Source organism: Chenopodium album, chromosome 22 (genome assembly GCF_948465745.1).
Source record: "Chenopodium album chromosome 22, dcCheAlbu1.1, whole genome shotgun sequence".
NCBI lineage: Eukaryota > Viridiplantae > Streptophyta > Magnoliopsida > Caryophyllales > Amaranthaceae > Chenopodium > Chenopodium album.
The window spans coordinates 3,387,655-3,404,198 of NC_137855.1; the positions used below are offsets into that span (position 1 = coordinate 3,387,655).

General features: G+C 37.5%; 2 protein-coding genes and 2 pseudogenes across 3 annotated transcripts; all 4 read left to right on the forward strand.

Moving 5' to 3' along the window:
• The first annotated feature begins 1,649 nt into the window (after positions 1 to 1,649).
• LOC145606229 (putative wall-associated receptor kinase-like 16 pseudogene) lies at positions 1,650 to 2,486 on the forward strand (annotated as a pseudogene).
• A 207-nt stretch (positions 2,487 to 2,693) lies between these two features.
• Positions 2,694 to 6,172, forward strand: LOC145605773 (wall-associated receptor kinase 2-like). Its single transcript, XM_081661837.1, has 4 exons — positions 2,694 to 2,818; positions 3,338 to 4,308; positions 4,424 to 4,543; positions 4,801 to 6,172. Exons 2-4 carry the CDS (start codon positions 3,474 to 3,476, stop codon positions 5,991 to 5,993), a joined length of 2,148 nt encoding a protein of 715 aa, XP_081517963.1. The 5' UTR covers positions 2,694 to 2,818; positions 3,338 to 3,473; the 3' UTR covers positions 5,994 to 6,172.
• Positions 6,173 to 7,312: 1,140 nt separating this feature from the next.
• On the forward strand, positions 7,313 to 10,415 carry LOC145605242 (wall-associated receptor kinase 2-like). The gene is made up of 3 exons (XM_081661282.1): positions 7,313 to 8,303; positions 8,413 to 8,529; positions 8,807 to 10,415. Exons 1-3 carry the CDS (start codon positions 7,439 to 7,441, stop codon positions 9,994 to 9,996), a joined length of 2,172 nt encoding a protein of 723 aa, XP_081517408.1. The 5' UTR covers positions 7,313 to 7,438; the 3' UTR covers positions 9,997 to 10,415.
• Positions 10,416 to 13,829: 3,414 nt separating this feature from the next.
• On the forward strand, positions 13,830 to 16,353 carry LOC145606230 (wall-associated receptor kinase 2 pseudogene; annotated as a pseudogene). The gene is made up of 3 exons (XR_014105226.1): positions 13,830 to 14,658; positions 14,768 to 14,887; positions 15,131 to 16,353. The product of XR_014105226.1 is annotated as a wall-associated receptor kinase 2 pseudogene (transcript).
• Positions 16,354 to 16,544: the final 191 nt, after the last annotated feature.

Consider the following 16,544-nt stretch of genomic DNA (forward strand, 5'->3'; position numbering starts at 1 on the left):
ACTCAAATTTTACTATATCTGATCTGTTTTTACTTAATTCTACTGAAGGTGGGAAATTGGTAATTTCTTTAAACTAGACTTCTTACTATTAATACTAAATTACTAATGCTTTCTTTCTTGTAAATCTATAATGAGCATATATTTGCTGGGTTTTATCTTTTTTCAATTGAAGCTACTCTTTTTTTGGGTTGAGATAGAAATTACTTTCATGGAAAATGGAATTTAGAGGTTTGGCTTAGCAGCGTTTCTAGGGTATATTGAAACCGTCTTTTAATTGGTTTACAATCTTCACATTCATTAGGGATAAAGTTAGGTACATCTGAACCTTCCGAAACCTCTCGACAAAATCACCCTATTTGTTGTTGTTGTTATTGTTGTTTACTGACTGTATGAGTATCGATTTTATGTTGTTGGTTATAAGTCCATAGACTATGCAACGGTCCCATTTTTTAGTTAAGTGTTACCGAGTATTGTACCTAGTCAACTGTTCAATTGTGTTACAGTGTACACTGCATCTTAAGACTAAGTCAATTATAACTGCTGTAATGAGTCAAACTACCAACTTATCTAAAAGAAGGCTTCAATATAAATTCTAAGTACGAATTTTAGTTTCTGCTGATTATACCGACAATCCAAAAGAATATAACTTTGATCACCTTAGTCTTGTACTCTTTATTTATAGTTTCTTCAGAAGCCCATGAAGTTCAAGGTAGTTGTATTAATTTGACTGACATCTTTATTTAGATTTCAATTCATCATAGTATCTTTACAAAATTTGTTGAGTATGTCTATAGAATTAGATTTGCGAGAATATACCCATGCTAATGCATGAGATAGTGTTGATAGCAAAGGGGAAATTATCATGTCATGTTAACTTAGTTTCCGTTGGTATAAATGTGAATAAATATGATGTATGAGAACCTTTTTTTAAGGAAAATTCTACATAATATATAGCTTTTTAAAATGACTTGTTAATTACTTTGTATAATATAGGATAGGATGCCTAAATTTTTTATAAAATCTTAATGAGCATCATTCTGTTGGCTGTGAACTTGTACGAAAATTTGCATTGCAATTCACTTCTAGACATGCTAGTTTGTTATCATATACGGAGTATTCCGTATTATGTAACTAGTTACTAGTGTATAATAACTTTTTCATCATTATTTTGTTTACGATTTGCTTAGAATCTTGCCTAGTATAGGATATGAGGTTTCTATTTCAAATGATCTCCCATTTCTTGGCAAAAAAACACTTGGGTGGGTGGTGATTGCAATCTGTTATTTTAAATCTAATTTCAATGAATACCTTTTTTATTGTTCCTGTTCCAAGTTTCAAAAGGAACAGGTTGTGCTGAGGCTATTGGCAGTAATTCCATGTTATATATGGATGTGATCTTAAATAGGACTTTCAGCTTAGGTTACCTGTCATTTTGGAACATGATGTTTGATGATATATTTTTACTTTGCCTTGGGTTTGTTAGGCAGTTAATTTACTTAATTATTCTTTTTTCTCTATTTGGTAGGCAAGGGCTGCAATTAGCTAGGCTGTTATTTGTTTTAGGCAATTGATATATAATATATATTTTTAATTGGATTGCAACAATTGAAGTCACTCACAATAGTAGCTGTGTTTTGCAGGTCTTTAAGATGTTAAAAAGCTGTTATTCGTGCAGTTCTTATGATCCATACATGCTTAAAATCCCAACTGTTAATGAATTAACATCAGAGGAAAAAGAGAGAAACTTCATCCGCAATGGGGCTGTTCTTTTGGAGATGCAGATTGCATGCTTTAAAGGCAAGGGTAAAGAGCCAATTAAGATATATTCAGATGAAGAAATTTATCGTGCAACAAATGGTTATCATCCAGCTCAGATCATTGGTCGCGATATTGCCACTGTATATAGAGGAAACCTTGAAGATCGAGCTGTTGCTATAAAGACCCGTCATGGCCTTTCTGGCTCAGATGAACTGATTGAGTTCTTCTTAAATCAGGTCACTATCAAGCAGCATATCAGCCACAAAAATGTGGTTCGCCTCTATGGTTGTTGCTTAGAGACTCACGTTCCCATGCTCGTCCATGAGTTAATGCATGGTAACTTGTTTGATCATTTGCATAGGTCAATTGAGTGCTGGATCTCCTGGAAAAATCGCTTGAGAATTGCCACTGAAATTGCATATGCAATTTCTTATATGCATTCTGCAGAATCAAAGCCTATTGTTCACAGAAATGTCAAGTCAGCAAGCATTTTCTTGGATGAGTCTCTCTCTGCTAAACTTTCTAACTTCGGACTGTCCATTTCTATTGACCCTGAAGAATTGAAACCAAAATGGCCGCTCGAGGGAAGTGAAGGATACATTGATCCAGAGTATGCAGAGACCTTAGTGGTCTCTGAGAAATGTGATGTTTATAGTTTTGGGGTTGTTATGGTGGAACTGATAACCGGGAAAATCCTGCAAATATGTGGATACAAGGTGGTGATATAGTTAGATACTTTTTTTCATATATGACACAAAATTGCGTGTTAGACATTGTTGATCAGAGATTATTGCTAGAAGGAAGTGTAAAATCTACTATAGCACAGTTTACTGAGCTTACGATGAGGTGTGTCCAAAGTCAAGGAGAAAGAAGGCCAACTATGGAGGAAGTTGTATTACAGCTTCAAAAAATGCAGAAGCCTTTGGACTCGTGCTCAAGGAGTTGAGGAGGTTGCAATTGCAAGATGACAAAGAATCTGGAGTGATGTAAAACGGAAGATGCATGATACACAAAGCCTTTGAGCAATTGAGCTTTGGCTAGGGATGGATGAATTTCCAAGGTCTAGCACTATTGCGTTGCATTTTAAGTGAAGTTATCATTTCTGTCATTTAAATGAAGTTAAAGAAATGCTAAAGTGACCTTGATTTTTCTCTAGTTTCTTCGCAATCAGCATCCCACTCATACTTAATGTATCATGTAAAGTTGTAAACTGTGAAGTACTCTATATGTCAATGTAAGTACTTAAGTATATGGGTTTGGATCTAGTTTGAATGAGACCTAAAGGAGGAGTTGTTAAAGGATATGAAATGCTAAATTATTCAGACAACAAGGCAAGTTTTAAAAAATCTTTGATTGTCCAATAAAAAGCTACTACCACTGTTTAGTTGGTATTTTATTAGTTAAAGTTTGAATTATTATATAATTTGATTAGTATCCTATTATTTCAACATTCACGTTCTTCCACATGGTTAGCTGTGCTTTGTGCTTCATTTTTGGTAAGTTGTATGAAGTTGACTTTTCCACTGTTTTCAAATTTCAAGGTTTTTTTTTTTCTTTTTTTTTTTCCATTTTTTAATAGGTTGAAGTCCCCTATCTTGAGCATTATGGGCTAAAGGATTTCATACTTGCAGGAGAAGGATAATTTTGAATCAGATGGTTCTGACCAAACAGCTTCTTGGTAGGTAAAGACTAAAGATTGAAATATTTTGGGAACAATGAACTACCTCTTGCTCCAGTTCATCTTAATAGCTCTATATTTTTGTGTACACCCATTGCTTACAGTGGCATCTTCACCACTGATGGTGGCGTATCCACTTATTGCAAAGCCTGGTTGTCAGGATATTTGTGGGAATGTAAGCATTCCGTACCCATTTGGAATAGGTGATGATTGTTACCACAGCCTACCCTATGAGGTTACTTGCAATACCTCTTTGTTGCACCCAAAACTTTTCCTGAATGAATTTAACCTTGAGATTGAACAGATAAGTATTCATACTTTGGTTCAGAACACTATTACTGTAAAGACTCCGCTTCAGAGGACCTGCAGCATCCTAGATACAAATATAAGCAGCATCGACCTTAAAGGAACTCCTTATTTGTTTACAGCGGGGTACAATTCTCTTTTTGTTGGGGGTTGTGGGAGTAGCACCCTCTTGTTAGATAGAAGCAACAAGATCATTGGAGGTTGTGCAACAGTTTGTGATAAGAGTCCTATGATAACGAATGACTGCATTGGTCGTGGGTGCTGCAGCTTTAATCTTCCTTCTTCACTTGACTTTTACAGCGTGAGCATCTTCAACTTTGGTAATGGTACTAATGACTGCACAAACACCATGTTAATGAATAGAACCTCATCAATTATCAGCGGGGCTGTTGATCCAAGTCTCTCAAAGTTTGCAGTAGTCCCGACAGTACTGGAATGGACACCCGGAAACATAACAATGCCTGCTGATGACCCAAACAAGAACTGTCAAGGCCCTCCAGATAAGTATGATTGCTACTGCAATTATGGAACTTTTGGGAATCCTTATCTTCCGTATGGATGCCAAGGTAAGCATTATAGATCCTTAATTTCTGATACACTATATCATTTCAGAAAAAAAAAAATTAAATTGCTGCCCAATTACAATTTCTGATTCAGTTCACTTTTTCCCAACTTAATTAGTCCCAAAAGAATGCAAGGAATGCAAGCTAGGGTGCACCAAACAAGGGAACCATTATCTATGTGTTCGATACAATTCTGATAAATCTCATACCCGGTTGATCCTTTTGGTTCTTCTTGGTGGTAAGTGTTCCATACTTATGTTCTGCTGTTATTAATTAAGGAATAGCATTTACACTACCTTGAACAGAACAAAGATTTCAACAGAGAAATTAGTATTTCTATATACATTATCATGTTTATCTGGAGTTGAATGGCGCTGAGTCTAATTATTTAAGCTCATTATAAAATTTTAGCATAATTGATACATGATAACTCTAATATGTTAAGCATATACAAGTGTACGACTGTGTAATGAGCCTTAAAAGTGTTTCATGCAGGTTCAATAGTTGGCCTAATGCTGTGTACTGGAAACATAAGCTGCATATACCTTTGTGTTAAGAAAAGGAGGCATTTGAAAATGAAAGAGAAATTCTTCCACCAAAATGGTGGTTTTGTGTTGAAACAACAGCTTTCTTTGAACCAAGGCAGCAATGATTCAACAAGAATATTTACTACTCAAGAGTTGAGGGAAGCCACTAACAATTATAGCAAGAATAACATTCTTGGACGTGGTGGTTTTGGTACCGTGTATAAGGGGATTTTACCAAATAACCAAGTAGTTGCTATAAAAAAATCCGTGGTAAGTGACCAGAGTCAAGTCGAGCAATTTATCAACGAGGTGGTAATCCTAACCCAGATCAACCACCGAAATGTGGTAAAACTCTTGGGATGTTGCTTGGAGACTGAAGTGCCCTTGTTGGTTTATGAATTTGTCTCTAATGGAACTCTCTTTGATCACATACACAATGATGGCGCCCGTTGGCTCTCTTGGGAACACTGTCTGAGAATTTCAACTGAGGCTGCTAATGCAATTGCTTATCTGCATTCTGCAGCTTCAATGCCCATCATCCATAGAGATATCAAGTCCTCCAACATTCTTTTGGATGATAAATTCACTGCAAAAATAGCGGATTTTGGAGTCTCCAGGTTAGTTCCCATTGATCAAACTCAAGTTACCACCCTGGTTCAAGGAACATTTGGGTATCTTGATCCAGAGTACTTTCTGACAAGTCATCTGTCTGAGAAGAGTGATGTCTACAGCTTTGGAGTGGTTCTGGTTGAACTTTTAACTAAGAGAAAACCAATTTCATGGGAGACTGGACTTGAAGATAGAAACTTAGCGATGCAATTCATTAGTTCAGTCAAGAGCAATCAATTTTGTGATATTCTTGAGCCTCAACTCATGAAGGAAGCATCTCAGGAGCAGCTTTTTAGCATTGCAGATCTTGTAGAGAAATGTCTTAGTGTAAAAGGAGAAGATCGGCCATCCATGAAGGATGTTGCAAAGGAGTTGGAAGGACTGATGAAGAAGATAATAATACAACCTTGTTCTAATCAGCACAATAATGGGGACCTTGGCTTGTCAATGGAACATAGACACTTCATTATTCTGCCTTCCCAAGAGCAGAATGTATCCCGTCAGATAAATTTTGAGGAGGATTTAATTGTTGAGATGAGTTCCCCTCGTTAGCTGATCAAGAAATTCTTTTACCCTCCCAAGAGCAGAATGTAACCAACCCGTCAGATAAATTTTGAGGAGGATTTGATTATTGAGTATTTGAGTTGAGCTCTGCTCGTTGGCTGATCAAGAAATTCTTTTATCCATACTGTAAACAATAATTTCAGGACTGATAAAGTCCACTCTTCATAAGTGCAACAACGCTTCAAACTTACTGAAGCAAACAATGAAATTGCCTGGGAGATGAATTGATCCAATTCCATCTACAATAGGTGGCGGTCAATCAGATTAAGGCATGTTTTTAAGATTCTTTTGTTTAATTTTAATGGCTTTGAGTTTTAGATGTTTTTTTTAAGTTGTATATTACGTGCAAGACCAATTGCTGCTTGTAGTTGTTTGCTTCATGTATCGTGAATTCGTGATATCATCTTTTATATAATTATATATTCCACCTTAAAGAAATGACACTGGCATGGCCAGCAGGCTGCAATAGAAACCTAAGGATACATTGATTCGGAGTATATAGTAATCTCAGTAGTGACAACTCTCAGAGTAATGTGGAATTTCTGACAGAGATCCTGCAGATATATGGAACTGCTGGCCTAGTGACCTCAGTAGTCACAATTCACTTGTTCATTGTTTTGTTCAGTCTGAATATGCATTGTTAACTATTTAATCACATGGTGGTTGGGGATCTAGTGTGAAAGAGAGTGAATACTGAAGGGAGTGTCGAAAGATTAAAGATTTGCATAGTGGAAGGTCAAAGTTCTATTTCGTTGTTTTTTTTCCAAAGTCTCAATATACGATGCGACATATCACGTATGCATGAGTTGTGACCATTTTTTTCGGACAGAGGTAATACTTTGTTAAAGGTATCTTCTTAACTTAATTTCTTTGCTTGTTCAAAAATAAGCCGCCCCAGTTGTTTGCGATTGTTATTTTTTTGGTTCTATATACTTTTTGGTTAGTGGGTTATTTTGATCAATTCACTTCTCCTTCATTCCAATTTTATTAGATGTCTATTATCGTCTTAACCCCATTACTCCACAATTTATCTACCTTTCCCCTCCCTCAATTTTATATTGTATCTAGTTTATTTTATTTTATTTTATTTTATTTATTTATTTATTATTATTTTCCTTGGTATTCTAATATAAAGTACTCCGTGATTGAGTAGTATTTAAAAAAAAAGGAAAATTATAATACCCTGTAGATAATAGATACTGACATTGACCTTTTTCTGAAGTGGATTTTGTGTATCTTGTCAATATTATATAAATTGGCCAGAAGCAGCATTCACTTTGGGTTAAGTTGTCTTTTGTTGACTTTTCTCTTGTTTTTCCAAGTATACCCCTATTATTAGATTAGGTGGATCTGAATCCACTGACCATCTCATCTATTTGGTATTATGATTATTGCTGTGTAGTTCTTTTTTCATTTGTAAATACTTCATATATATGCTGTCCATTATACAAAAAACCTTTGGTACCATGTTTCAGCTCATCATTATAGCTCTATTTATGTTGGTGCACCCATTCTTGACGGCGGCATCTTCATTGCCGCTGATGACAGCTGATCCTCCCATTACAAAACCTGGTTGTCAGGACATCTGTGGGAATGTGAGCATTCCGTATCCGTTTGGTATAGGGGAAAATTGCTACCACAGCTTACCTTATGCTGTTACTTGCAATACCTCTCTGCCGTCTCCAAAGCCTTTTCTGAGTAAATTCAACTATGAGGTGGTAGAGATTAGTCTAGAAGATATGTATACACACACCATAGTAGTGAACACGCCGCTGCAGAGGACCTGCAGCGTCCAAGATGTTAATATAACTAGCATCGACCTTAAGGGAACTCCTTACTGGTTCTTTGGGGATTCCAATGCTTTTATCGTGGGGGGTTGTGGGAGTAGTGCTCTCTTATTGGATAGAAGTAATAAAGCCTTAGGTGGGTGTACGACAGCTTGTGATAAGGGTCATATAATAACGAATAATTGTACTGGCCGTGGGTGTTGCAGCATTGATGTACCTTCTTCACTTGACTTTTATCGTTTAAATGTTTTTAACTTTGGTAAAGGTGAATATAATTGCACGAACATCATGCTGATTAATAAGACTGCAATTGTAAACAAGGTGGTTGATCCAAGTCTCTCAGAGTTTGCAGTTATCCCGACTGTACTGCAATGGGCCTCTGGAAACATAGCAGTGCCCTCTGATGACCGAAACAGGTACTGCTATCCTGCTGAAGGTCCTCTAGAGAATTTTAATTGCTACTGCAAATATGGCTATTATGGGAATCCTTATCTTCCTTATGGATGCCAAGGTAACCATAAATGATCCTAACTTTTTAATATTAATCATTATAGTTTTATTGTTTATATATGCTGTTCAATCAAAATTTCTTGATCATAATCAGTCTTCTTCAATTCTAGTCCCAAGAGAATGCAAGGGATGCAAACGAGGGTGCTCCAAAGATGGAAATCTTTATCATTGTATTGGCATTGACCGTGATCCAAATACACAACGAATCATTTGGTTTATCATTGGCGGTAAGTACTCCAAACTTGAGTATTACTATGTGTGAGGGACTGCTATGAATTGAACAAGGCTCACAACTGAAACAATATTGGCTTATGGTATATACATTATGCATGATATAAGAAAGCGCAGTATAACATGATCTGTCATGCTTTCTGAAATCAGAAATGATGTTGACTTATAACATTAATATTATTGATACATGAAGACACCTGTAAGTCTGTAACCTGTTTGTTGAGCATATACAAGTACACAACTGAGTAATGGGCCAAAAAATTATTTACGCAGGTTCAATAATTGGCTTAATGCTGTGTACTGGCAACATGAGCTGCATATACCTTTGTATTAAGAGAAGGAAGCATATGAAATTGAAGGAGAAGTTCTTCCATCAAAATGGCGGTTTTTTGTTGAAACAGCGACTTTCTTTGAACCAAGGTAACAATGATTCAACAAAAATATTTACTACTCAAGAGCTAAGGGAAGCTACCAACAATTACAGCAAAAATAACATTCTAGGACGTGGTGGATTTGGTACTGTGTATAAGGGCAATTTACCAAATAACCAAGTAGTTGCAATAAAAAAATCTGTGGTAAGTGATCAGAGTCAAGTCGAGCAGTTTATCAATGAGGTGGTAATCCTAACCCAGATTAACCACCGAAATGTGGTAAAACTCTTAGGATGTTGCTTGGAAACTGAAGTGCCCTTGTTGGTTTATGAATATGTCTCTAATGGAACTCTCTTTGATCACATACACAATGATGGCCCCCGTTGGCTCTCTTGGGAACACTGTCTGAGAATTTCAACTGAGGTTGCTAATGCAATTGCTTATCTGCACTCTGCTGCTTCAATGCCTATCATCCATAGAGATATCAAGTCTTCCAACATTCTGTTGGATGATAATTTTACAGCAAAAATAGCGGATTTTGGAGTCTCTAGGTTAGTTCCCATTGATCAGGATCAAGTTACCACCCTGGTTCAAGGAACTTTTGGATATCTTGATCCGGAGTACTTTCTGACAAGTCATCTGTCTGAGAAGAGTGATGTCTACAGCTTTGGAGTAGTTCTTGTTGAATTGTTAACGAAGAGAAAGCCAATTTCATGGGAGACTGGACTGGAAGATAGGAACTTAGCGATGCAATTCATTAGTTCAATCAAGAGCAATCAGCTTTTTGATATCCTTGAGCCTCAACTCATGAAGGAAGCATCTCAGGAGGAGCTTATTACCATTGGAAATCTTGTAGATCAATGCCTTAGTGTTAAAGGAGAAGATCGGCCATCTATGAAGGACATTGCAAAAGAGTTAGAAGGATTGATGAAGAAATCAAAGCACCCTGGGTCTAATCAATGCAATAATGGAAACAATGGCTTGCTAAGTGTACATAAGCACTCTTGTGTTCAGCCCTCCCAAGACCAGAATACATCTCGCCAGATTAATTTTGAGAAGGAGTTAATTATGGAGATGAGCTCTCCTCGCTAGCTTTTTAAGGAAATTGCTTTGTCCACCTACAAAGAATTGTTTCAAGAAATGAGATTTTCCATAAGAATCCTACCAGTGGACACAATGGTTTGATCTGTTCAAGGAAATTAAGCAACTAAATAGTTGAATTTTTTTTGTTATCTTGTTTAATCGATCTGAATTCAGAATTAGTGAATGTAATACATTTGTTGAATAAGATCATCTTGATTATGTATTAAATCCAGGGCTACAGGATATGGTTTGTGACAGGATGCAGGGGATTGTCAAATGTCAGAAATTCACCTGATCACAGACATCAAAGTCCTGTTTTCTAAGTAAAATACTTGTAATTTGTGAAGGTCAGATCAAGGCAAGTTTCCTGAATTCTGTTTAGGTAATGAATTTTGAGCTCTAGATCTTGAATTGTCTTCAGTATATTTTGATTAAGAATTAATTCTTGCTTGTGTTCATTCCCCTTACTAAACTGATTAACTCTGTCATATTCTGTGAAACAAATGTTTACTTTCTTGCTCTTAACAGCAAAGGTATGATATCAATGTCTTAGCATGATAAATATCGTATGCTTTGAGTCTCAGCATATTTATTTTGAATGAGCTCTTTATGATTATTGATCTCTTTTAGGGCTTTTATTAATTACTCCCTCCGTTTTAACTTGTTCTTCCCATTTTGGAACTGTCTGTTTCCGTCATGCCTTCAGATAGAACACAGACATGTGCAGTACTGCAGTAGGCTGCCAACGGAAAGCCAAGGTACGTTGATACAATATAAATACCTCAGTGGTCAGAGAAATGTGGAAATTCTAACAGAACAAAATCCTGCAGATATGTGGAACTGCTGAAATCAGTGGTCACATTTTAATTGTTTTGTTTGGTCAATTATGTACGATTAATCACATGTGTGAGGATCTATTGTGAAAGAGAGAGAATGAAAATGGGACTGTCAAAGATTAGCAATGTGAATGGTCAAAGTTTCTATTCTTTTCGTCTAATAATAATATTTTTTTTTACACAACCAAACATATTCTACTACCTTCGATAAATATTATGTGCAACTTTGGAATATTTTATATCTTACAAATAATACCCCAAAGTTGCACATAACAGAGGTAGTACATAACTTTTATTTAAGGGTAGAGGGAATATTTTGTTTGGTCTAAAGGTGTATTGTTGATTTTGAACTTCTTTGGTTCCTTTAAATTTAACATCTCTAACTTTTAGCAACTGGTACAAAAGCATTGAAGTATATACTATCCTATAGAATTGAATTTTGTTAAGAAATATATATTGATTTAAGTAGTGTGTCATTCACTGGTAAGGTGGCTTATGTTGACTTTCCCACTCAATCAATCAATCAATCAATCAAAGCCTTAATCCCAAAAGTGGGGTCGGCTAACATGAACCAAATATGATTATTCCGTGTAGTCATCAACATAAATCTTTCTCCTCCATCCCTTACGATCCAAAACTTCATCCTCACGTAAATCCATGCACTTCATATCCTTCCTCACTCCTTCCAACCAAGTCATCTTTGGTCTCCCTCTTCCTCGTTTAATCCCTCCATGGTCCCACTCTTCCACTCTTCGCACCGGTGCACCCTCGGGTCTCCGTCTTACATGTCCAAACCAACGCAGACGATTTTCCCTTAATTTATCTACAATGCCCGCCACACCTACTTTCTTGCGAATAACCTCATTTCTGATTCTATCTCTTAAAGTGTTTCCACACATCCACCTTAACATGCGCATTTCCGTAACCTCCATCTTTTTAATATGCTCTTTCTTAGAAGCCCAACATTCTGTACCATAGAGCAACACTGGTCTTATGGCAGTCCTGTAGAATTTTCCCTTCAACTTTAAGGGAATGCTGCGGTCGCATAACACTCCCGTGGCCGCTCTCCATTTAAGCCACCCTGACTTAATCCTGTGGGTCACGTCTTGATCAATGTCACCATTCTTCTGGATGATCGACCCTAGGTACTTAAAACATTCACTCATGGTCAAATCCTTTCCATCCAAACTCACCACTTCATTGCTTGTCCCCCTCTGAGTGCCAAAACGACATACCAAATATTCAGTCTTACTCCGACTTAGCTTAAACCCTCTAGATTCCAACCTTTGCCTCCATTGCTCCAACTTGACATTAACCCCATCCTTAGTCTCATCCACCAAAACGATATCATCTGCGAACAGCATACACCATGGAACCTCATCTTGAATTGGTCTAGTTAATTCATCTAGAACCGTTGCAAAAAGAAAAGGGCTTAATGCAGACCCTTGATGCAATCCGATTGTAATAGGGAAATCTTTTGTCAACCCTCCGCATGTCCTCACATTTGTTGACACATCCCGATACATATCCTTAACTAGGTCTACATACCTTCGTGGGATACCTTTCTTCAACATTGCCCACCAAAGTATCTCTCTTGGCACCTTGTCATATGCCTTCTCTAAATCAATAAAGACCATATGAAGATCTTTCTTCTTTACCCTATAAAACTCCATCATTTGTCTTATCAAATGGATTGCCTCCATAGTAGATCTCCCAGGCATAAAACCAAATTGGTTATCTGAAATGCTTGTGCATGCCCTCAACCTTTGTTCAATCACCCTTTCCCACAACTTCATAGTATGGCTCATAAGCTTAATTCCTCGATAGTTAGAACAATCTTGAGCGTCTCCTTTGTTTTTATAAACCGGGACCAAGGTGCTCTTCCTCCAATCTTGTGGGATCCTTGTAGCCGTCCATATCTTGTTGAAAAGGTTTGTTAACCAATCAATACCAATCTTACCCAAACACCTCCACACCTCTATCGGTACCCCATCAGGGCCAACCGCCTTCTTAGGTTTCATCTTCCTCAGTGCAATCTCCACCTCTACTCTCCTAATCCTTCGCACATACTCCATGTTGATTTCTTCATCACTCATAGAGGTATCTCCTATCCCAACTCCATTACTTCCATTAAATAATTCATCGAAGTACCCCTTCCACCTGTCCTTGATGCCCTCCTCTTGCACTAGGACCATTTGGTTCTTATCTTTGACACACTTCACCATGCCAATATCCTTCCTTGCCTCTTGTCTTCTCTTTGCCATCTTATAAATGATCCTTTCTCCCTCCTTGGAATCAAGCTTTTCATAAACCTCCTGATATGCCTTTTCTTTTGCTTGGCGAACAGCTGCCTTTGCCTTACTCTTAGCCTCCTTATACGCTGCAAAGGTTTCATCACTCCTACATTTTCCTAAGGCTTGATAGCATTCCCTTTTTTGCTTAATTACTGCTTTCACCTCTTCATTCCACCACGAAGTATCTCTCTGTACCGAAGTTCTTCCCCTTACTTCCCCTAAGACCTCTTTGGCCACTCTTAGGAAACAGTTCTTCATTCGTAACCAAGTCATGTCCGGATCCACCTCTCCATCCCAATCCGCTTCTTCAATTACCTTTTCTGTAAAAACCTTAGCTTTTGCATCCCTTAGGGTCCACCATCTTATCCTTGGTTCTTCTTGTCTAACTTTTTTCTTCGCCTTCTCTTTCAGACGAATAGTCATTACCAATAGCCGGTGTTGGGTGACCACACTCTCCCCTGGGATAACCTTACAGTTTATGCAACTTTGTCTATCTATGCTCCTTGTGAGCAGGAAGTCTATTTGAGTTGACTTTCCCACTGAAAATTAAGTATTCCACCAGCTTTTAAATTTGGTGGCTCTGACCATCATGGGTTCTTTGGGTGCTATGACTGCTATCTATATGATCATTGCTGTGAAGTTTTTTATATAACTAATGCATCGTTCATATTTTATATGCTGTCCATTCCATGCTCAAAAAATCTTAGGAATCATGTGTTACTACTTGTTTCAGCTCATCATTGTAGCTCTGTGTATGTGGGTGCACCCATTGTTGACGGCGGCATTACTGATAACAGCTGATCCTCCCATAGCAAAGCCTGGCTGTCAGGATATCTGTGGGAATGTGAGCATTCCATACCCTTTTGGAATAGGGGTTGATTGCTACTACAGCCTTCCATACTCGGTTACTTGCAATACCTCTTTGTTGCACCCAAAACTTTTTCTGAATAAATTTAACCTTGAGGTTGAACAGATAGGTATTCATACTTCGGTTCAGAACACTATTACAGTAAAAACTCCTCTGCAGAGGACCTGCAGCATCCTAGATAAAAATATAAGCAGCATCGACCTTAGGGGAACTCCTTATTTGTTTGCGGCAGGGTACAATTCTCTTTTTGCTGGGGGATGTGGGAGTAGCACCCTCTTATTAGATAGAAGCAATAAGATCATAGGAGGGTGTGCAACAGTTTGTGATAACAGTCCTATGATAACGAATGACTGCATTGGCCGTGGGTGTTGCAGCTTTACTCTTCCTTCTTCACTTGACTTTTACAGCGTGAACATTTTCAACTTTGGTAATGGTACTAAGGACTGCACAAACACCATGTTGATGAACAGAACCTCATCAATTATCAGCGAGGCTGTAGATCCAAGTCTCTCTAAGTTTGCAGTAGTCCCGACAGTACTGGAATGGACACCCGGAAACATAACAATGCCTGCTGATGACCAAAACAAGAATTGTCAAGGCCCTCCAGATAAGTATGATTGCTACTGCAATTATGGAACTTTTGGGAATCCTTATCTTCCGTATGGATGCCAAGGTAAGCATAAAAGATTCTTACTTTCTGATATACTATATCATTTCAGAAAAATTTAAATTGCTTCCGAATTACAATTTCTGATTCAGTTCACTTTTCCTAATTTAACCAGTTCCTAAAGAATGCAAGGAATGTAAGTTAGGGTGCATCAAGCGAGGGAAACATTATCTCTGTGTCCGATACAATGAAGATAAAGCTTATACAAGGCTCGTCCTTCTGGTTCTTCTTGGTGGTAAGTGTTTCATATTTATGTTCTTCTGTTATTATGTTTCAGAAAAAAAAAAAAAAAAAATGCTCTACTGTAATTAATCAAGGATTAGCATTTAGACTACCATGAAAGACAAAATAAGGATTGCAACAGATAATTTAGTAGTGCTACATGCATTATTATCATGTTTTTTTTTCTCTGTTTGAAACTTATGTTAAGCAAATATGAATGTAAGACTGTGATGAGCCTTTTAAGTGCTTCATGCAGGTTCAATCATTGGCTTAATGTTATGTACTGGAAACATAAGCTGCATATATCTTTGTATTAAGAAACGGAAGCATATGAAAATGAAAGAGAAATTCTTCCACCAAAATGGTGGTTTTTTGTTGAAACAACAGCTTTCTTTGAACCAAGGCAGCAATGATTCAACAAAAATATTTACTACTCAAGAGTTGAGGGAAGCTACCAACAATTACAGCAAGCATAACATTCTTGGACGTGGTGGTTTTGGTACTGTGTATAAGGGGATTTTACCAAACGCACAAGCAGTTGCAGTTAAAAAATCCATGCTAAGTGATCAGAGTCAAGTCGAGCAGTTCATCAATGAGGTGGTAATCCTAACCCGATTAACCACCGAAATGTGGTAAAACTCTTGGGATGTTGCTTGGAGACTGAAGTGCCCTTGTTGGTTTATGAATTTGTCTCTAATGGAACTCTCTTTGATCACATACAAAATAATGGTGCACGTTGGCTTTCATGGGAAAACTGTCTGAGAATTTCAACTGAGGCGGCAAATGCAATTTCTTATCTGCACTCAGCAGCTTCAATGCCCATCATCCATAGAGACATCAAGTCTTCCAACATACTCTTAAATGATACTTTTACTGCAAAAATATCGGATTTTGGAGTCTCCCGGTTAGTTCCCATTGATCAAACGCAAGTTACCACCCTGGTTCAAGGTACATTTGGGTATCTTGATCCAGAGTACTTTCTGACAAGTCATTTGTCTGAGAAGAGTGATGTCTACAGCTTTGGAGTTGTTCTGGTTGAACTATTAACGAAGAAAAAACCAATTTCATGGGAGACCGGGCTGGAAGACAGAAACTTGGCAATGCATTTCATTAGTGCAATCAAGAACAATCAGTATTTTGATATCCTTGAGCCTCAACTCATGAAGGAAGCATCTCCGGAGGACCTTACTACTATCGGAAATCTTGTAGCCCAATGCCTTAGTGTGAAAGGTGAGGATCGGCCATCCATGAAGGAAGTTGCCAGTGTGTTAGAAGGATTAAATAAGCAGACACAGGATCATAAGTGTATTCAAGGCAACAGTGAGATCCCTGGCTTTTTAAGTGAACATCGGCTTTTTAAGCCCTCCACAGAGCAAGGTTCTTCCTGTCAGTTGACTTTTGAGAAGGATATGATAATTGAGATATGCTCTCCTCGCTAGCTTGTAAAATACATAGTATATCTTCAAAACAGTATGCAGGGCCGGGGTGCATCAACTGTCAGAAATTTTATAGATTTCAGACAGTGAGTGTAGTAAATGAGTGTTTTTATTATTATCGTGTTAAAATGAAAATAGTACAAGCGTGAAGTATTATTACAACATATATATTTACAAGTTAATAACAAACTTACTAAAACTAAGGAAACAATAAAACTAACTCAACAACTTGAT

What these genes read in the sequence shown, in the direction of transcription:
- LOC145605773 (XM_081661837.1), top strand. Translation starts at nt 3,474, where the DNA reads ATGAACTACCTCTTGCTCCAGTTCATCTTAATAGCTCTATATTTTTGT. An exon ending in TCTTCCGTATGGATGCCAAG is followed by an intron (nt 4,309 to 4,423) that starts GTAAGCATTATA and finishes CAACTTAATTAG; the next exon opens with TCCCAAAAGAATGCAAGGAA. An exon ending in CCTTTTGGTTCTTCTTGGTG is followed by an intron (nt 4,544 to 4,800) that starts GTAAGTGTTCCA and finishes TGTTTCATGCAG; the next exon opens with GTTCAATAGTTGGCCTAATG.
- LOC145605242 (XM_081661282.1), top strand. Translation starts at nt 7,439, where the DNA reads ATGCTGTCCATTATACAAAAAACCTTTGGTACCATGTTTCAGCTCATC. An exon ending in TCTTCCTTATGGATGCCAAG is followed by an intron (nt 8,304 to 8,412) that starts GTAACCATAAAT and finishes CTTCAATTCTAG; the next exon opens with TCCCAAGAGAATGCAAGGGA. An exon ending in CATTTGGTTTATCATTGGCG is followed by an intron (nt 8,530 to 8,806) that starts GTAAGTACTCCA and finishes TTATTTACGCAG; the next exon opens with GTTCAATAATTGGCTTAATG.